The following is a 22,033-nucleotide window of genomic DNA, read 5'->3' as shown; positions in this document are numbered from 1 at the left end:
CTTTTTCGTTGTCCTCCTCCTTGTCATTTTTGTCTTCATCTTCCTCCCCCTCCTCCTCTATTACTCGTTTTCTTTATGTTCTCCAGTCGTCTCCTCCTCCTCCTCCTCCTCCTCCTCCTCCACCTCCTCCTCCTCCTCCTCCTCCTACTCTTCTTCTTCTTTCTTCCTTGTTTTTTTTTTCTTTTCTTTCCTCTGTTTCCTCTTCTTGCAATTAATAGCTTCCCTCTCTTCCTCTTCCTCTTCCTCTTCCTTTCCTTCACCTTCCATTCTTTTCTGTTCCTTCCTACCTTCATTCCTTCCTGGCCTGTTTCCTGCACCCCCTTTCTTTTCCTCTCTTTTCTTTTTTCCTCTTTTACCTCTCTTTCTTTTCCTTTCTATTCATGCTTCCTAACCCTCTTTCTCCTTTATCTCCTTACCTCCTTTTCTTTTCCTTCCTTCCTTTCCTTTCTCCCTGACCTTCTCCCTCCTCCACCTCTCTTTCTCTCCCCTTCCCTTCTTTCTTCCCTAACCTTCTCCCTCTTCCTTCCTTTCTCTTCCCTTCCCTTCTTTCAAACCTTCTCTCTTTCGTCCACCTCTCATTCTCTTCCATTCCCTTCTTCTTCTCTAGTCTGCTCCCTTCTCCTCCTCTCCTTGTCTTCCTCCTCTTTTTTATCCCTAACCTGCTCCCTCCACTTCTCCTCTTCTCTTTTTTTTTCCCTCCTCTGCGTCCTCCTCCATCATCTCATTACAAGTCGGGACCGTCAAATAGGTTCTGGTTTTTTATCTCTCTAAGTGACACGGAGTCAGATGGGTTCCAATGCTCCTCGTGATGCCATTTGTTTTGTGCTAATTAGTTCGTTTCGCTCCCTCGTTTGTCGTTGGTGTCGTTGTGGTTCTTTTCTTTCTTTTTTTTTTTTGAGAGGGTTTCTTTGTTCATATTTTCTTTCTTTTACTTTTTTTTATTAGTTTTATTCTGCTGGTAAGTTTTCGTTCATTTTCTTTTTGTCATTTATTGTTTTTTTAGTTAGTTTTGTTATTATTTACTTTTTTCTACTTTTAAATTGTTATGGATTTTTATTATTTAATTTAACACTGCGTTCTAATTTTCTTACCATCCCTTTATCGTGCTTTGTTTGTAAGAGTCATATATTTCTGTAATTTTGCCTTTGTACTGATGAACGAAAAGATCTGCAGCTGCATTTTTAAACCTTTTGTTTCTATTACATTCTATATTAATGTTACGCCTTCGCCCAAGGTTCATATACTTACAACTTTTCAGCTACACATTTTTTCCTTTAATCTTCCTCTCAACATCCTCTTCTTGTTTTCTTTCCACGCTGCAATACCATAAGTTTTCAGAGTATTCCAAATTATTGTTGTTGTTGTTGTTGTTGTTGTTGTTGTTGCTCTTCTTACTCTATGTAGTTTGTCAAATATCCTTACATTCATCTACGTAAATTTTTCAGTTTCTCCTTCACATTCTTTTCTCGTATCCTTTCGCTGACGTATTATTAAAAATTTCTAAGTATTCGGAGTTAAAAATACCCTCTATCATTCCCTGCATTCAATATCATTCTCTTCAACTTTTCTCTCCCTTTTCTCTCTTTCCCATTTTCCTTCCAGTTACCATTTACCCTACATTTAATATTATTCTTTTCAACTTTTCTCTCCTTCCCTGTTTTCCTTCCATTTACCACCACGGGTTCCACATCATCCATCTTCCCCCCCGCCATGTTGCTGTCAGTGTTGTGTTTCGATAAATAACGTGAACACTGATCTATATTCATCCAATTCATCTCATTTTTCCCACTTTTTCCTCACTGCTTTCCACCTTTCCTTCGAATTTCGCTCTTACGCTTCATCAAATTTTCCATTTTTCCACGACAAGGATTTTTTTTTTCTTTCTCTCTTTCTCTCTCTTCCTTCATGTTCGCCTTTTCCCCGCTCATATATCTCGTCCCCCCTCACTTTTCACCGGCCAAATTTCCTTTACCTGTAGCATTTTTATCTTAGTCCCTCATATTTTATTTTCTTTTTCTAGGTTTTCATTATGATTTGTTTTTTTTTTTATTTCTGTTCTGTTTCAATTTTTTTTTTGGTGTGGGAGTTTCTTATATTCCTCTATTCTTCTTGCTTTTTTTTTTTATTCCTTATTGTTTTGTTTCGCTTCTGTGTATCTATGTCTCTTTTTTATCTTTTTTTCTTATCTTTGTCTATTCTTTTTTTTATTCACGATTGTCCTCGTGTTTTCACTTCTGTCCTGTGTCTCATCTTTATCTCTCTTTTTTTTTATTTTTCTTTCCTTCTACTTTCTCTATTTTTTTTATTTTTATTTTCTTTCGGTCGCGTGTTTATTTTCCTTTTCCTTCCCTGCCTCTGTACCGATTCTGTCTATTTCTTTTTTATCTTTCTTTTTTCCTAATTTCTCTTTTCTTCTTTTTCTTTATATTTCCGTGCTTGTTCGTATTCTTCATTTGCCTCATTTCTAAGTCTTTTCTATCTTTCTTTCCTTACAGTCTTTCGTTTTTCTTCTTTTTTTTTAATTTCGGTAGTGTTTTGTTTTTGTTCTCTTATATTTTTTTATCTTCCTTTCCTTCAAACTTATCTCTTTTTTTTTCTTTTTTTTCACGTTTATTTTGTCTTCTGGTCTTGTTTTGCGCGTGTTGTATCTGTCTGTCTGTCTGTGTCTCTGTCTCGTTTCTGTCCACGTATATTATTGGTGCCTACTAACTATCGCCTCTAATTGCTCTTTGATTCATGTCCTTCGTAATTGCCCTGTTTCATAGTAAATTTCTCTCATGGTGTTATTGTTCTCTCTCTCTCTCTCTCTCTCCTCTCTCTCTCTCTCTCTCTCTCCTCTCTCTCTCTCTCTCTCTCTCTCTCTCTCTCTCTCTCTCTCTCTCTCTCATGCCTCCTTATCTTATTCAATTTATCATCTTCCTTTTTCATCTCTATATTCTTTTTCATCATATTTTTTTTTATCTATTTTCGTCTTCTCTCGTTTCGTCTTATCTTCTCTTTCTCCATTTTCTCTTATTTCTATTTTTATTCTTTAGTTTTGGAGTGATTTTCTTTTTTTTATGTGTTTTTTGTCTTCTTTCGTATTATTAAATTTTCATCTTCCCTATTCGCCTCCGCAGATTCCGAGTTTTCTTCTTTTTTTTTTCTATTTTATCTTATTCCTTATTTTTTGGACTGGTTTCCTTTTCATATGCTTCTCTTTTCCTCATCTTTTATTCATCTCTGCGTCTTCTTCCTGCCTTTTTTTTTTTTTATCTCCTCTGCTTTTTTTTTCTTTTTGTACATATTTTTTCTGTCTTCTATCATCTTTTTTTTTTTTCATCTTCTCATCTCTTTCCTTTTTCCTGTCATTATCTACTTCCTTTTCTTTCTCCTCCTTCATCCAATATTTCTGCCGTGCACACACTCTTCTGGCTTTCCATTACTCTCTCTCTCTCTCTCTCTCTCTCTCTCTCTCTCTCTCTCTCTCTCTCTCTCTCTCTCTCTCTCTCTCTCTCTCTCTCTCAATTAAGCTTCCCTCGGCTCAAGACATTCTATCTCCTCTCCTTCCTTCTTTCCTTCCTTCCTTCCTTCCTTCCCCAACTCTCCCTTTCATCCGTCCTGTACCATCACATAAAGCTCCCTCCTCCTCCTCCTCCCTATCCTTCCCCTCTCAGTTATTCTCCCTCGTCTCCCCTAGAATTACTCCCTCATAACCAGATATTAAGACAGCAGCTTTAAAAATTCCGGAGAGAGAGAGGGAGAGGGAAAGGGAGGGAGGGAGGGAGAGTGAAGGGGGGATAGCAAGACATTTCCACTTACATACATCTCATTCTTAAAACCGATATATTGAAAGGAATTGTCGGGAATATCAGAGTAAGACCCCTACCAAAAAAAAAAAAAAAAAAAAAAAGTAAAAATGTAAGTAATAAAATAAAATAAAAAATCCTTCCCAATATTTGTTTTTGTTTTCCTTATTTTATTTTATTTTTTTCTCTTTTTGTGTTTTAATTGGAACATGGGAAGCGTTGCTTTTAAATGTGGGAGGGAAAAAAATTGTTACATTCCCAGCGAGAGAGAGAGAGAGAGAGAGAGAGAGAGAGAGAGAGAGAGAGAGAGGAGAGAGAGAGAGAGAGAGAGAGAGAGAGAGAGAGAGAGAGAGAGGAGAGAGAGAGAGAGACTTAAAATAGTTAATACAAAAACACAAAAAAAACTTTAATAACCTATAAATCTGCTTAGAGAGAGAGAGAGAGAGAGAGAGAGAGAGAGAGAGAGAGAGAGAGAGAGAGAGAGAGAGAGAGAGAGAGAGAGAGAGAGAGAGAGAGAGCACCTGAACCATAAGTCATGTAATGGTTCTATTCTCTTTAAGTTGGCCATTTCTCATTAGCCGATCGTCTTTAATCTCCGCCGAGGGACACGTCACGCTCAGGTTTGTTTACATCACGCAAGGAAAAACTACCCGGGCCAGTCTTGTCGCTGCTGAATTTGACTTGCAGCCATTACGCCCCATTTTCTTTATTATAATTAACCACCATCTTTTTTTTTTCTTTTCTTTTTCTCTCTTTCCATGATTAATTTGTGTTGAATGTTCACAGTTTTTTGCTTCATGATTTGTCACGAGCATCTTTTTTTCTTTTAACAGTATTATTTTTGTTTTGAATGCATTTAAATTTCTCCTTCCATAATTTGTCGCTAGTAATGTAATTTTATTCATGATTTATTTGTTCTGAATGCGTGTAATTTTCTCATTCATAATCTGTCGCAAGCATTGTATTTTTCTTGTTCAAATTTACTTGTTTTGAATACATTTCAATTAATTTTGATAATCAGTCACTAGCATTGTATAATTTTCTACAGAATTACTTTTTTTAATGGATTTAAATTTCTCTTTCATCATTTGTCACATGCATTTTATTTTTGTCTCGAGAACTGATTTGTTTAGAATGGACTTTATTTCCTCTTCTATAATTAGTCACTATTAGTTTATTTCCCTCATAACAGTTCAATCTTGAATGCATCTATTATGGCTTCATCCATTAGCTACTCGACTGGTTATCTTCCCACTAAACTAAAACACTAAAAATCTATTGTTCTTTTTTCTAATATGCTTCTCATGACTTTACTTATTATTTATTTTGTCTGTAAAATATATATAAAAAAGACAGTTTAATAAAATGATTTTCAATGCACTTATGACTCAGTTCGATTCGCTATAAATATTTACGCAAAATTACCTGCTTCCTTTACGTGGGAGGGTGCATTACTGAGATCCAGAATTCCTTAGAATATACTCCTCTTAATATATCCACACCTACAGCACATTTGATAATAATAATAATGATAATAATAATAATAATAATTTTAGCAAAAGAATCATGCGGTATATTACAATTCAACACTAATAACTATACAAAAAATGAAGAATCCACTGCATAAGTATATCATAAAAAAATAATAACAAATAAATAAACAAAAGAAATAATAAAATAAAAAAAATAACATTAAAACATCAGTAATGCTAAAAAATTCAGGCTTCCAGTCACTCAAGATCACTGTCACATAATAAATACAAGCAATATACACACCCGCATATACACAGACCAATATTTACATCATCGATCGATAGGAAAATATACAACTCCCTTCCACCAATTTCTCGGGTGATCCTAAACCCTCCCCTGACACTGAAACACACGCGACGCATGCCCTTTAATCCTTCCAGCTGCGCATTTTTACCTCCCAGCCTTCACACACATGGCCAGCGTCCGTTCACCTCCTGGCTTTACTATACCTCAGTCACCCCTCGCATCCAATACAAGACGTCCATGACACCCCTTCCCCCCAAACTGACTTCCTGGACCACTGTCTTTAAACTCTCTTGGTTCTTGTTTGGTTGGTTTTTAAAGTTTTTTTTTTTTTTTTTTTGATTTGTAATATTTTTTTTTTTATTTGTGATGTAGAATTCTTGTTAAACCGTCATTTGAATTAGGATGACTTGAAAGGTACAATAATCTCCAGTATCACTCTTGGTTCTCGTAAAGATGATTATAAAAAGTTAGATTTTTTTTTTGGGGGGATGGGTAATGATTTTTTTTCCATTGATGATTTAGAATTCTGGTTAAAACATAGCTACAATTATAAAAAGACTTGAACATTACAATATCTTCCTGCATCAAACCAAGGAGATGATAAATAGAGTTCTAATGGGTATTTTTTCCATTGATGATGCAGAATCCTTGTTAAATATTCCTTGAAATTATGGAGAAACTTGAAAACTACAATACCTTCTTACTACAGCCTATTAAAAGTTGTGGTATGACGGTGGAAGTTTTAAGAACACGGTCCCTTCGGTCATTATCAGCAAGGACAACAAGGACAGACTCACGTATTTAATGCCTCGCCTCTCTGCGCTCCATGCCACTATCTTATTAACGAAATAGTCACCGCATTCACAAACATTCCTGCGTTTTATCTCAAGTACTTATAAAAGATTGCAGTGGAAGCTATTTAGTGCTTTTAAGAACATTTTCCATTATTCTCTTGATAGTTTTTACGAGAATTTTGTATCTTCATTAGGAAAACACCCTTGGGAACTCGACTAATCATCTCTGTGGGTTGGAATGCCTTAATGAGAGTCCAAAGCGTGTCGGAAAACCAGTCTAGATCCACAACATTAATTATCCCTTTCATTGCTACCTGCCACATCTTTCCTTAATCAGAAACCCCTGAGACATTTCCTTTGTTCTATAGCCAAACAATTACACTGGACAGAAATTGCAAATATCTGTTCTTGTAATCCATTTCTTTCTTTTAGACACTTATAAAGACTTCATACATTCCTTTCAATGTCGAGAATTGATGCATATCGCTGGGAAAGGCTTTGAAAACAGAAAATGGAAGATAGATGCCTTGCTACCCAAACACACCACGCAGTACAAAACAAAATAACTAATAAATAAGATAGAAAAAATGACTAAACTCCCTTGCAACACCCAGAACACTACAAAAAAGCCTTTAACATCTCTGAGTAACACAAGGACGCAACACACTCATAATTAAGCGACACTAACAATCCAAACATTTCACGCTGTACCAAAACGAATGCAGACAAATGGGGAAAAAAAACAAATAAATAAAGGAAAGAAGGTATTGACAGGAAAGGAGAGGAAGGAAAAAATATACAGAAAAAAAAAACGAATGAAGGGAGGGAAGGTAAAGATAAAAATGAAGAGGACGGGAATAGGAAAGAAGTAAAAAATCGATGAATGATTGGAAATGGAGATATGAGAGAAGGAAAGTGAAAAAAGATAATAGCGGAGAGTGAAGGAAAAAACGAAAATAAGAAAAGAAAGAGAGGAAAGGAGAAAAGAAAAAGAGAAGAAATGAGAGAAAAGTGAAGAAAAATTAAACAGGAGAAAAAAAGATAAAGTGGAGGTGAGAGAGGAAAGGAGGAAGAAGGAAACAAAACAAAACGGGAAAAAAATAGAGGTGGAAAAGAACAAAAATTAAAGGTGAGGGAACAAGAACAAAGAAAAAGGAGATATTGAAATAGAGGAACACACGAAAAAAAAAAAAAAGAAAAAGAGAAAGGAAGGAAGGGAAGGGAGGAAAAACGGGGGAAGCAAATCTTGCCAGGCCGACAGATGCAAGGTCGAGCACCGCCTACCCTCCCACCAAACTCCCCCACTTCTCCCCCTGCCACCCCCCGCCCCTGTCACTCCCTAAGCCCTTTAAAAATAAAGGTAAATAAAAATGGCCACGCGAGGAAGCCGAGACGGGCGCGGGGTAATGGCAATGGACGGAGTTGGGGGGGGGTAGGGGGAACGAGGGAAAGGGAAGGGGGAGGGGGGGGAAGGAAGGGGGAGGGAGGGAGGGAGGATGACACAAGTGGGGGTGAGGGAGGAGGTATGATGGAGGAAATTGCTTCTCTCTCTCTCTCTCTCTCTCTCTCTCTCTCTCTCTCTCTCTCTCTCTCTCTCTCTCTCTCTCTCTCTCTCTCTCTCTCTCTCTCTCTCCTCTCTCTTTCCTGGCATCCCTACTTTCTACCTTAATTACCTATTCACCTGTCTACGTACCTGTCTATCCATCCATGATACAAACAACGTCCTATTTCTTTCCCCATTACCGCCACGTATCATCCTATCTAGCTACGGATATTCATGAAAGTACAGTAAAACCACCACTCCGTTTTCTGTCTCCCCACTAACGCCCGCATCGCCGCAGCCAACATCATTCTTCCCTTGTAACACTCGGTCGTAATAACATCATACACACACACACACACACACACACACACACACACACACACACACACACACACACACACACACACACACACACAGAGAGAGAGAGAGAACAAAAAAAAACGAGGTACAATAACAAGTTTTACAAGCACTTTACATTTCCAGCTGAACATTTCCCAGATGAGACCAAACTTTAATAACGAAACACTGAGGAATGGAGATGGAGAGTGATAAAAAAGGAGACACATTGCAGTAAAAAATTAAGAAGACTATAAACAATACAGCTCCAACGGGGAATAGTGAAAAAAAAAAGGGAGAGAGTATAGGAAGAGGAATAAACCAGTATGTATTCAGAAATAGAGATAGACAGTGATAAAAAAAAAGTAGCTGTTACAATAAAAATAAATAACAAATATAAGGATATGAACAAAATGAAAACTCGATAATAGTGAAGAAGAAAAAAAAAAGAAAAAAACAGACTAATCCAAATCACTGACAACTGAAAAAAACAAAAATATGGACAATACAAGAAAAAAATAAATAAAACAATGAAAGAAAAGGGACAATACGAAGAAAATAGACAAGTTTACATTCTAGCTTTCCTGCGCCACTTACCCCATCACATCAGTTCAGGGTAAGCAGATACGTAGACGAGGGGTAATAAATATAAATAGCACCGTGGCCCCTTGTCTGGCCCGAGGACGCGGCGAGGAGAATGGAAACAAACGGCGGTCATGAGGGAGTAAACAGTGAGTGTATCCTGACGCTATTTCCACGAGAGAGAGAGGAGAGAGAGAGAGAGAGAGGAGAGAGAGAAGAGAGAGGAGAGAGAGAGAGAGAGAGAGAGAGAGAGAGAGAGAGAGAGAATATGAAGGGCATGCAGGCACTTCTATTCGTTATATTGATTGCGCCACAACTGACCCCCTCCCGTTATCGTCCTGTGGCGTGGTCCGCTCTCACTTCTCAGCCTCGTGATGGCGCGGCGCAGGTGTGTCACGAGGCTGCAGGAGTATCGCGGCGCTGCAGGTGTGCTCACAGGTATGGGATAAGTGCACACCTGGATGATAATTTGCAGACTAAAGTGGGTATTTGGGATTATTTAACACACGCTAGGTAAAGAATGCAGGTGTTCTTAAGCTGATGTAATTAGGGTGTTCGTGGGAGGGTGTATGTAAATATTGCAGGTGAGGAGAGGTGTGTGAGGGGTGAATCTGGTATGAGAGGAATGTTGGTATGTTTAGCACTGCGTGAGAGGAATGCCAGTAAGGAAGTGTTGGTATATTTGGCGCTGTATTAATAGAAGGGTAGTGAGGAATGAATCTGGTATGAGAGTAATGTTAGTTCCACTGTATGAGAGGAATGTTAGTATGGAGTGAGGCTGGTACGAGAAGAATGTCGGATTAAGTATATTTAGCACTGCATGAAAGGAATGTTAGTACAAGTATAAATATTTCAGCATTGTATGGAAGGAAATTTAGCCCAGGTATATGTATTATTTTTAGCACAATAGAAAGAATGCTAGTAAAATATGATAAAAAAAAAATGCATTATTCACTACTGTATGAAGATAATGTTAGTGTAAATATATCTTATCACTTTAATTGTAGAAAAAAAAAAAGGTGCACCAGTGTAGCATAATGACAAGTGTATATGAAAGATGTGACAGGATAACCTCAATAGTAAACTTGCTCGGTTCTTCTCCAGTCTTTTTCTCCTTTCTTTGGCGAGAGCAGTGGAATTCAAAGGCTTTCTATTTCAATTTACTGGTTAGTTACTTGTTCATACCCTTTACCAGTCTTCCTATGCAATATGTACTGACTTCAAATAATTTACTGATGCTTGATGATAGATAGATACACGCTAATAGATAGATCTACTGTATTTTAAAGGGATACGTAAATAGATCTTACTGACCAGGACCAATACAAAGAAAATACACAAACCACACACTCAATGGCCCAGTTAAAGAACACACATGATGAATAACAAAGTCAATATTCACTACACCTAAAGATCCATGCACATATTCGTAATATTTGGAGCAATACAGACGTCAACATCCGTCAGTGTGGCAATTAAGCATCACACGTCTAGTATTTCAATAAAGACGCATTTCCATCATTACTCGTGGGGTGAAAGGAAGGTTTTTAATTAATTTCAAGGGAGCTCCTCACACAAACACATACCAAAAAAAAATAAGCATCTTCATTCATTTTATTTTCGCCTCTTTTCGCATGCTTCTATTTTCGTTTTTTTATTTATCTTTTCCATTACGCTCTGATTTCATTTTCGTCTTTATCTTCTTTTTTTTTTCTTTTCAGCTTGAGTGATTTATTTTTCAGTGCTTCCCTTTCCACTATCTATTCATCTTCTCATCCTCCTCTTCCTCCATGGCCTCTGCGTCGCACAGGTGCAGGCGGCGTGCATCTCTCTCTCTCTCTCTCTCTCTCTCTCTCTCTCTCTCTTCTCTCTCTCTCTCTCTCTCTCTCTCTCTCTCCTCTCTCTGTGTGTGTGTGTGTGTGTGTGTGTGTGTGTGTGTGTATACCTGTGGGTGGCGAGGTTGTCCAGAAAACACAATATAAGCCTTACACGGGGAGTCATTCAAATCAATTCCAGACGTCCACAAACGTATCCGAAACCAATCTCGCCAGACTAAGGTCGTTCCGCAATCGATCCCGTTCGTCCGTCTCATCAATTCCCACTCAGTTTGAACTTCCCAGCCTCCCCGCCACACAAAACGAGGGAGTAAAGAATTCTTCAAAACAACTCAACCTTTACCTCGGTACATCTTATACATTGCTCGCTATTTTCTTTTCAGGACGTTATAGACAATGAAGATACAAAATAAGAAGTTTCTATAACATGAAGAGAAGAATGTGAAGGGCTACGCTTAATAACTCCATTGAAATAACGTAATCGTCAATTTAAGTTTTCCCTCCTCAAAATAGCAACACTAGAGGAAATACCATAAGCTGTGTAGATGAAATGGCCGCCTGCAGTCTTTGTCTTTCTTTTCATCTCCTTCTCTCCTACGTTCTTCTATTTTTACACATACATCCGGATGCAAAGAAGTAAAAACAACACAAACTCGAGTCATGTCACAGAAAAACCCACTGATTCCTGACTAAAATCACTTAATGGAAGGGAGAGGCGAAAGACGCAGATCATGACTCAGAACTGCAGAATTAGTAATGAGGATGAGTAACTGGGAACGTCTCCTTGTATTTTAACAGATGAGTTAGGGAGAGAAACATTTGTAAAGTTGGATGATAAATTGACGAGATGGTACATATTTTTATTAATTTACAATGGTTGATTCCACGCTACTAATTACATAAGTTCGTGGTTTTTGGGATGAATGATAATTTCTAAAGCCGTAATGAGCAGGAGGAGGAGAAGGGGTAAAGTTATGAGTCAGGCAAGAAATGAATTAGTGAGTTTGAGCTGAAGTGTGAGTAAGAGAGAGAGAGAGAGAGAGAGAGAGAGAGAGAGAGAGAGAGAGAGAGAGAGAGAGAGAGAGAGAGAGAGAGAGAGAGAGAGAGAGAGAGAGAGAGAGAGAGAGAGACTCACTCCCACCTGTTTACCTGTGACGTGCATGACAGAGGAACATCACCTGCTACTTCGTGACATCATGTAGCTTTTAGTTCCATCCTGGCCTTGATGATTAAATTGTGTGTGTGTGTGTGTGTGTGTGTGTGTGTGTGTGTGTGTGTGTGTGTGTGTGTGTGTGTGTGTGTGTGTGTGTGTGTGTGTGTGTGTGTGTGTGTGTGTGTGTGTGTGTGTGTGTGTGTGTGTGTGTGTGTGTGTGTGTGTACCTGATGTTATACCTGTTCACTTTCCCTAATTACTGACCACACCCTTTCATGTATACACCAAAACACGCACACACGCTCACTGGTTAACACACACACACACACACACACACACACACACACACTTTCCCTAATGAAGTCATGCACATAAGCTTCATGCACGACAATCACGCAGTAAAAAAATGTACTTTCATTAGCAGAGGAATGGATATGACATGCAAATAATTAAGTAAATAAATAAATGAATAAATAAATAAATAAATAAATAAATAAATAAACAAATAAATAAACAAAATGGATACCTAAATACTGATGAAATAAAAAAAAATTGTAATATGAATGTAGAGATTAAAAATTATGAATGAAAAACTACTACTACTTCTACTACTACTACTAGTACTACTACTACTACTATACTAATAAAAAAGCGTATTATTAATGTAGAGACTAAACTAATGAATCACAAACTACAACAACAACAACAACCATTCTTGTCCTCTTCCTCTACCTCCTCTTTCTCCTTCTCCTCTTTTCTCACGAACCTTCAATCTCATACCAACATTTTTCTTCTTCTTCTTCCCATCAAACCAACTCCTTATCCTCCTCTACCTTCTCCTCCTCCTCTTCCTCCTCCTCTTCTCACGTTCCTTCAATTTAACTTTACACCTGAAAATACCTGTTTTTTTTTTTACCTGCTTTACTCCTTCCTTGCTCTAATTCTCCTTCCTGTCTTCCTCTCTGCATCCTAATCCTTGTTATCGTCTTACTTTTCTTCCTCCTTTTTAATGTTCATGCCTGAATTTTAACTTTACACCTCGAAATGTTGTTACTGTTATGTTTCCCATTTTTCTCTTGTAATCTTTAGTCTTGTTTTTGTTTTGTTTTTTCCTTGTCCTTTTGTTATTCTTGTTTTCTTTTTCCTTCTGCAGTAGTTCTTGTTGTTGTATTTTTCTTCCTCTTCTCTTATGTACTTCTATGTAATGTTATTTTTGCATCTGCGAGAGATATCTTCCTGTTTTCCCGTTTTTTCTTTCTTCTCATCATCATCATTATCGTCTTTTTCTTCATCTTTCTCCTCCATCGTGTCCAATTCCCGTTATGTGTAATCCTCATTTGAGATAATCATTCGCTTGTTTTTCCTATTTCCTCTTTCTCATTCTCACCATTGTCTTCTTCTTCTTCTTCTTCTTCTTCTTCTTCATTTTCCTTCTCCACTATTGCGTCTATTTCATCTGTTATATCTGAACTTCATTTGCTTGTTTTCATGTTTCCTTTCTCTTCATTCTCTTTGTCATCACTGTCTTCTTCTTTTCCCTTTCTCTCTCCACCACTCTGTCTAATGCCTCCGCTCTATGTGATTTTCATCTGAAGTAATCATTCCTTTGACTCTAAGAGCAACGAACGGAGCATAAAGACTCGGAGCATTTGAGCATTTCCACTGCAGCAGGAGGGCAGCTGGAAGACCCTCCTGAGTAGCGTCGTTTGTTTTAATTACAGTTTTTTCCTTCATTAAGTGGATTGCTGCTGTTTGTTCGTGTCCTCTACTTTTACCGTGTGTGTGTAGCGGGAGGATGGGGGTGCAGACAGGTGTTTTTTACAGGTAATTATGACTAACTGGTGTTATTTACAGGCACACCAGCAATCTATCAGGGAAATGGAAGGTCTTATATACATCTTTTTAACGTTCTGTTCATATTTATGGGCTTTTCGTAGCGACGTGCGTATGAAAACATTAAAGTTAATCTATTCTGACAGTGTAAAAGAGTATAGAGAGAGAGAGAGAGAGAGAGAGAGAGAGAGAGAGAGAGAGAGAGAGAGAGAGAGAGAGAGAGAGAGAGAGAGAGAGAGAGAGAGAGAGAGAGAGAGAGAGAGAGAGAGGAAGCACTCGCCACAACACACACACACACACACACACAAAAAGAAAACCAGGACAGTATCCCAAGTAATTTACAAACGGAAGACGAGAAAACGGGAAGACATGAACAGGCAATTCGCCCCACAAAAAAAACGAAGATTCCCAGTACAAAGTGAAAGGCGCCGCAGACCCCCGGGGCGCCGCAACACGAGGCGGAGCGAGGCACACACCCAAGGGAGACGAGGCGAAAGGAATCTATCTAGCAGAACACACCAGTACCTCTCCTTTCGACTGTAATGGCGAGAGAGAGAGAGAGAGAGAGAGAGAGAGAGAGAGAGAGAGAGAGAGAGAGAGAGAGAGAGAGAGAGAGATGAAGTGGAGTGCTGTGGGAATGTAAGAGGATGGAGGGGGACTGAAGGACAGACCTGGGAGTGATAAGGAATGGCATTGGAAGTGGTGTGGGGCGCGAGATGGAGGAGCGGGCGTTAGGGAGGGGAGGAGATGGAGTGCGTTTGGGAATTAAGAGGCGCAATGAGAGGGCTAAGAGAGACAAGAGACGGAGGAGGGAGAGATGCTGGAGAGACAGGAGATGAAGGAGAGAGGATTTTACAGCTGGGAATTGGATCTGACTGTTAATAGGATGGCAAATAGAGGCAAGGCAATACTGAATGACAAATCACGCAAGAGGGAAAGATAAGGGCTGGGAAATGAAGAGGAAAAATGGAAGGTAAAAAAGAGAAGACCAAGGGAAAATTCTACACAGAGGTTGATTTAAAAGGATGGTAAACAGAGACACGACAAAACTGAATGACAAATGACGGAAGAGGGAAAGAAAAGGAATAAGAAATGAAGGAGGAAGATGGAAGGTAAGAGAGAAGATAAAGGAAACATTTCTAATAGGAGCACAAATAGGGAGAAGACAATAGTGAATGAGAAATGAGGCAGAAGGGAAAAATAAGGAACAGGAGATGGACAAGGAGGATGGGAAGCACGAGAGAAGAGGCAAAATCTTTACATAGAGGAGGGCGCTGTTAATAGTGTAGCAAATAGAAGAGACGATACTGAGAGACAAAATGACGTGGGGAGGGAGAGATAATGAAGAGAATAATATAGAGGAAGAAAACGCAGAAACAGGGACAAGATATGGGAGAGAAAGAGAGAAAATTTCCCCTACAACAAATAGAAAGCCAGTTAATAGGATAGAAAACAAGAGACACAATACAGAAGGACCAAAACAATATAGGAAGGGAAACATAAGGAATACAAAATGAAGGAGGGAGAAAAGTGGACACAGAAAAAAAAAAAAGGAGATAAGGAAGGAAGTTAAAGAGGAATTACATTTGTCTCTTAACAGCAAAACCAAAAAAAAAAAAAAAAAGACAAATTGCGTAGGAAGAAAGAAGAATAACGCAGAGGAAATGAAAGAGGAGGAAGGTGGGATGCAGGATATAAAGGCAAGAATGTACCGCAGAAGAGGTGGGCGAGATGAAGAATGCCTGAGAAGTAAGAAGGATTATGAATGTGAACACTAGGAGGGGCTGGGGCTTGGGGGGCTCGAAGTGGGGGTTGCTGGGCCTTAGGTAAACATTAAACTGAAGAGCCATGCATAAAAGACTCAGCCATTGCAAGAAAAATCCATAAGACGCAGGAAGAAAGGAGAGAGAGAGAGAGAGAGAGAGAGAGAGAGAGAGAGAGAGAGAGAGAGAGAGAGAGAGAGAGAGCGTATGTCTATGTAAACGATGCAAAAATGTCAAATAAATTTTTAGTCTTTTCAGTACTGAACTCTCTCTCTCTCTCTCTCTCTCTCTCTCTCTCTCTCTCTCTCTCTCTCTCTCTCTCTCTCTCTGTCAGGGTGTTACGAGTCACACTATCTGGATCTTGGAAGGTATTTGTAGCTTCACCCTTTCATACTTCGGCGATTCCAAACTTTCCCTCTCTGACCATTTTCAGAAATATACGAGGCGCGTCTAAACTTTATATTTTACCGCTTTGTGTGGCGTCGGCGATTGGAAGGAGAAGACGAGGGAAAAGTATTGGGTGTGGCTTCTACCTCTACTTATTTTCCTACACCCAAGGGAGAGAACACTTGTATAAGGCGTCACAAAACAATAAATATTAAGCAGCTAACATTTTGAGCATAATTTTCGCCTCCATTATCACCGCAAGCCCCTCGGATTAGATTATCACATCAGCATTTTTCCTCCCACTCACACCACCCACACCCTGCAAGAAACAATCACCCTTAAGAGTTTTCTGAATAAGTACCACAATTTTCTACGCTGCAAGAATCTCCTGGGAATGTGGTTTTTAATAATATGTGTCTTTGAATCACGTTTTTCTGTATTTCCACGTTAGAAAATTCCTCAGATGGATACAGACTCACAGTACCATCCTAATATTTTCTAGTTTCCTATCTTCTCAGTCATAACTATAGCATCGGCCTTACTCATCCCATATGTTCTCTACGTTTCTTAGATCAGAGCATTCTAGTACTCTCCTACCTTCATATCTTCCTATTCTTCTCAGTCACAGCCTCACGTCACCACCCCAATATTTGTTATTTTCCTATCCTTCCGAACCCTAACCTCAAACCACCGCCCTTCCCATCTCCCTGTATTCCTCAAGTCTCACAGATGGTCGCATGCTGTAAACACCCTAACACCTTACTGTTTTTATATCCTTCTCATTTACACCCTCAGAGTACTTCCCTCCCCATCTGCCTGCGCTCTTTTAGTCCCATGCAGGAACTCCTCAGATGATCACAAGCTCAGAACCGTCTCCTATTTCTATCTTTACATACTCGGTCATATTTTTCTTTTTTCTCAGTCATGGCCTCACAGCACTTCCCTCCCCAACTCCCTATGTTCTTGCAGCCCCCCAAAAAACAGTTCCTCAGGTGGTTACAAGCTCACAGCACCCTCCAACCTTACTGTCTTTCTATACTCGGTCATATTTTTCTTTCTTTCTCAGTCACGACCTCACAGCACTTCCCTTTCCATCTCCCTACGTGCCTCTAGTCCTCAAAGGCAGTCCCTCAAACAGTCACAAGCTCACAGTACCCTCTAACCTTCCTATCATCGTATTTTCGTCACGCGCTCACACCACAGGCCTGCCCATCCTCCTCTGTTCCTAAGACGGTCGGATACCCACAACACCCTTTTCCCTTTCTATTTCCCTATGTCAGTCACAGCCTCCTAGCACTTCCCTCCCCATCTCCCTATGTTCCTGTACGCCCCCAGCAGGCAAGGCGCGCCAAGCAGCAGCGAGAAACAACCTAGTTAAGAGACATCTCTCAGGCCACCGCGACCCTCGACCTTTCGCCGCGAGTCTCCTGCTGCTGGGTTCATTGGGAGGAGGAGGAGGAGGAGGAGGAGGAGGAGGAGGAGGAGGGTTGTGGATATGACAGCAGTGAGGTGAAGCTTGGTCTTAGAGAGAGAGAGAGAGAGAGAGAGAGAGAGAGAGAGAGAGAGAGAGAGAGAGAGAGAGAGAGAGAGAGAGAGAGAGAGAGAGAGAGAGAGATTGGGCAAGGACATTTTAAGCAATACCGTTTCCCTGAGTTACTGAGACACATCACTCACAAACATGTCGTAACGTGTTGCAAGAAGGAAGGAAGGAAGAAGAGAGGGAGAGAGAGAGAAGAAAGAGAAACGAAAGAAAAAGTGAAAAAAAAAAGAATAGTAGTTAGATTCACTGGCTTAAGAACCAAAAGGGAGAAAGACAGAGAGAGAGATAAAAAAAAAGAGAAGAAAAATGAGAGAGGGGTAGAGAAAACGAGGAAGGGAATTCACAAGCACGGGATAAGTTTGTCAAGAAAGAAGGGAGGGTGAGACGGAAAGAAAGTTGGGGCAGCGAGGGGAAAAGTCACTGACGGCCATGACTGCAACACGGTGGGGGAGGGAGGGTGAGGGGAGGGAGGGGGAATGCATCAAGGACACCACAAACCTAAGGAGAGAGGGGGGAAATATGCCGTAAGGGGAAAACTTTGGGAAAAACTAGAGCAAAGATGAGATGAGAGAGAGAGAGAGAGAGAGAGAGAGAGAGAGAGAGAGAGAGAGAGAGAGAGAGAGAGAGAGAGAGAGAGAGAGAGAGAGAGAGAGAGAGAGAGAGAGAGAGAGAGAGAGAAACCCAGTAAAATGCAGGAACATGATAATTTGACCTCTGAACGCGATAAAGGAACGATTAAACTTTTTAGGAAATACGGACTAATTAGCAGGTATCACGTGTAGGGGGAAGGTGACGAGAGAGAGAGAGAGAGAGAGAGAGAGAGAGAGAGAGAGAGAGAGAGAGAGAGAGAGAGAGAGAGAGAGAGAGAGAGAGAGAGAGAGAGAGAGAGAGAGAAGCCTTTAAGATTAATATTAATGTTAGCCACTAGTTGAGATTAAAATTGAAAAAGCCAATTCCAGATTTTTTTTCATTTTCTTTTTTCGTTAATAATTTTATAGACTTCAATTTATTACTCAATGAAGAATGAAAATATCGTTCGTTCTTTTATGTATCATTGAATATTTATGTATGTCTGCATGCGCGCAAGCACACACACACACACACACACACACACACACACACACACACACACACACACACACACTCATTACCTTTCACCCTTTTAAATAATTACTTACGGTCCTCTCTCTCTCTCTCTCTCTCTCTCTCTCTCTCTCTCTCTCTCTCTCTCTCTCTCTCTCTCTCTCTCTCTCTCTCTCTCTCCCCACTGATGAAGTATTGACAGGGGCGAGTGGCATAAGACCTTCTCGCGAGCCAATCAGGAGCGTCCAATAGTTCCCGCGACCAATCAAATTTGCGTATCTTTACAGAGAGGCAGAAAATAGAAAAAAAAAAGAAAAATGTAGGAAAGTATGTGGTGGATATTCGGATGCTCTCGTTCTCCCTCCCTCTGAATCTGTTTTCATGTTTGTTTATCTACTTTTCCATCTACCAGTCTCTCTATCAATCAATTTTTCTATCTTACTACACATCTGTTCACTCCACTCCCTCTCCCTCTCCCTCTCTCTCTCTCTCTTTCAGTGGTAATGGTGGAGGAGGTAAAATCATGGTACGGTGAGAGAGAGAGAGAGAGAGAGAGACAGGCATAAAGTGTACGCTCAAAGTATCGAGGTGTGAAGTGCAGTGCGTGGTTTACAAGAGGCGGGGTTTGCACTGCGGAGAGGAGAGGAGAGGATTGGGGTAAGAGAGTCAGAGAGAGGAGGAAGGTGAGCAGACAAAGGAGGAAGGGGGAATGCGGAAATACAATGAAGATGAAAGGAAAGGGGATGAAAACAAAGAAGGATATATAGCAAAATAAGGTAGGTGAAAGGAATGTAAGGAGTTATGAGAAAATAAAGAAAAGGGGGAAAAAGGAAAGTAAACAGAAAAGGAAGGGGAAATGCAGAAATACAATGAAGATGAAAGGAAGATAATGCTGACAGAGGTGAAAACAAAACAAGGAAGAAGAGATAGCGAGGTGCATAATAAGGTCAATGAAAGGAAGAGAGGATGATATGAGGAAAACAAGGAAAAAGAAGGAAGAGAGAAAAAGATAAATAAAAATCAGGCGACTAGATGGAATTAATGATGGAGGAAAATGCAATATCACTGTTTGATCCCGAGAGAGAGAGAGAGAGAGAGAGAGAGAGAGAGAGAGAGAGAGAGAGAGAGAGAGAGAGAGAGAGAGAGAGAGAGAGAGAGAGAGAGAGAGAGACTAATACCCAACCAAAATGACCCCAGAAAAAAAAAACATCATAATTGCCAAATAAAAACTTCCATTAAGACAAATACAAACACTAATCACCAGGTGTAACCCAGACCAGCACACCTGTCCGCCCCTCACTCACCCCTTCATTCATCCCCGTCCCCCTTCCAAACATCCCCCCACTCTCTACCTGCCGAAACCCTAATCATCCTTCCTAAACTTTCAACATTTCAATATCTAATAAAGTAGTAGTAGTAGTAGTAGTAGTAATAGTAGTAATTCGTTGAAAAAACATTAACTTTCCTATAAATTATCCTAATATTGATAAAAACAATTCCTTTCAACACTTAAACCCTTTCCCATATCATTCCCCTTGACAGTATCTTCCCCTTCCCTTCCCTTCATCCACCAACACTATACCCCTCTCTCCTCCCCTCCCTTCCCCTTCCCCAACCCTTTAAGCTCATCCCATCAGTCCTACGTCGGTTAAAGATGACTAATTAAAGCCTACAGCGGTGTTTCCTGCACTACCTGAGCGTAGAGGGAACATGTGAAATTACAGTGCTAAAGGTCATGGTTGTGGTGGTGGTGGTGGTGGTGGATGAGATTGAAAGGTGCAAATTTCACGAGGACGAAACTTGTATTGTCAAAGTGGATACGACAAAGGCACTTCTCTTGTCATATAAGATACCTCTCTCTCTCTCTCTCTCTCTCTCTCTCTCTCTCTCTCTCTCTCTCTCTCTCTGGGGATTAAGTTTGCATATGCGTGAGTGTGCGTGAAGCTCTGCGACAAATGCTCCTTCACACCAGCGAGGAAGCACATTCGCAGGCAAATATTAAAGAGAGAGAGAGAGAGAGAGAGAGAGAGAGAGAGAGAGAGAGAGAGAGAGAGAGAGAGAGAGAGAGAGAGAGAGAGAGAGAGAGAGAGAGAGAGAGAGAGAGAGAGAGAGAAACTGTGTAATAAAATAAACATTCCGCTCAAAAACAATAAAATGCTCACACACACACACACACACACACACACACACACACACACACACACACACACACACACACACACACTGCAGTCCAAACAAAAGCCTCACAAAAACCAATATCCCACTTTTTGGCAAGACACTAAAGCACATGGCGAGGTTGATGAAGCGAGAACGAGAGAGAGAGAGAGAGAGAGAGAGAGAGAGAGAGAGAGAGAGAGAGAGAGAGAGAGAGAGAGAGAGAGAGAGAGAGAGAGAAATACACTAACAACTGAATTATTTTTCCTTACGTTACAATTGCCAGCAAGTGTTGAAGCTTCCTTGACCACGTTGACTTCGGGGATCCAGAGAGCCTGAGCATCTTAGAGCGTTCAAGGCATGGCTGGGCTGCAGACTAAGGCTCCACAGGGAATGGGGAGCGCGGGGAAACAGGGGGAGTGAGCGGCAGCGGCAGGAGGGGAGCGGGAGGAGAGGCGCAATGTCATCTAGTACTGTGCCTCCGGGAGGGGACCGCCACGTGGATCAACACCACTTCATCAGTTTGTAATTCATTAATATTTTTTTTTCTATTCATACAGTACGGTACACGATGCACAGACCTCCACAGCCAGTCATACCACTATGCACATTTAATCTTTTATACATATACATACACTCGGGACACACACACACTCTTACACACACTAAGACACACACACACACACGTAAGCACTAATTCGAATCGGGTGTCACGGGCGGCTCAGGACAGGTGGAGGAAGGAGGGCAACCTGAGTGGAGGGGTCGCCGTGGCACCGCGCACATGTCTACAGCTCCGCCGTGGCCCGGGTCAGGAGCATCACTGGGGAGGCTTGGCGGGTGCTGGTCCTGCCTCGGGGTGCTGCTGCTCGTGTTGGCTGGCGGTGTGCGATAATCCTGCCTGTGGCCCTTCCTGCTGCCTCCCCCTGCCTCTCACGCACTGGGGATATCAACCTGCTGGGGACACCGTGACGCCTCTAAGTTGCCGTGGCATCGGTAAAACTCTTCTGCTTAGAGTCAGTGAAGGATATCGCATGAAATCCTTCGAAATGGAAAGACGAAGTAGATATTTCTCTTTTCCTGCAGTAGTGGAGGAAACACAGTAGTCAACACCTGGTGGGCTCCGATAGCAGAACAATAACGAGGCGCAACAAAGGCAGGTGGGAGCATTGCCATGAGCGTGGGCTGCGGCGGTGGAGAGAAACACAGCGGCAATACGTCTCTCACAAAACAAGGCGGATGACACAACGAGTGACTGCACCTGAAGAAATCCACATGTTACGCTTTACTAAGTTTGCGTAAAGAGGCGTGAGTTTCGCCAGAGTGGTTCACGGATGGGGCTGGGGGGAGGTCTTTGTGGTGCCCTCGTCGTCCTAGGAGGCAGCGAGACCTTCTTTAGGATTCAGTTTCGCTTCCTGGAGTGGCTATTGAAGATTTCACGAGGGTGTTTGTCTGAGAACGCGGGC

General features: G+C 40.8%; 1 protein-coding gene across 13 annotated transcripts in view; it reads right to left on the bottom strand.

Moving 5' to 3' along the window:
• The window catches only part of LOC135107953 (slowpoke-binding protein-like), a 99,346-nt gene that overhangs the window by 50,731 nt on the left and 26,582 nt on the right, over positions 1-22,033 (bottom strand). The window contains exon 1 of one of the 13 annotated variants that reach the window (XM_064018425.1): positions 20,843-21,572. The exons of the other annotated variants lie outside the window; for them this stretch is intronic. Within the exon in view, the coding sequence (XP_063874495.1) occupies positions 20,843-20,913 (71 nt within the window). The 5' untranslated portion in view covers positions 20,914-21,572. Of the gene's footprint in view, positions 1-20,842; positions 21,573-22,033 lie in introns of those variants that run through there. 13 annotated transcript variants of the gene reach the window in all.

This window comes from Scylla paramamosain, chromosome 16, assembly GCF_035594125.1.
Source record: "Scylla paramamosain isolate STU-SP2022 chromosome 16, ASM3559412v1, whole genome shotgun sequence".
Classification (NCBI taxonomy): domain Eukaryota; kingdom Metazoa; phylum Arthropoda; class Malacostraca; order Decapoda; family Portunidae; genus Scylla; species Scylla paramamosain.
The sequence above is the reverse complement of the archived record's forward strand: the minus strand, read 5'-3'. Positions and strand labels throughout refer to the sequence as shown.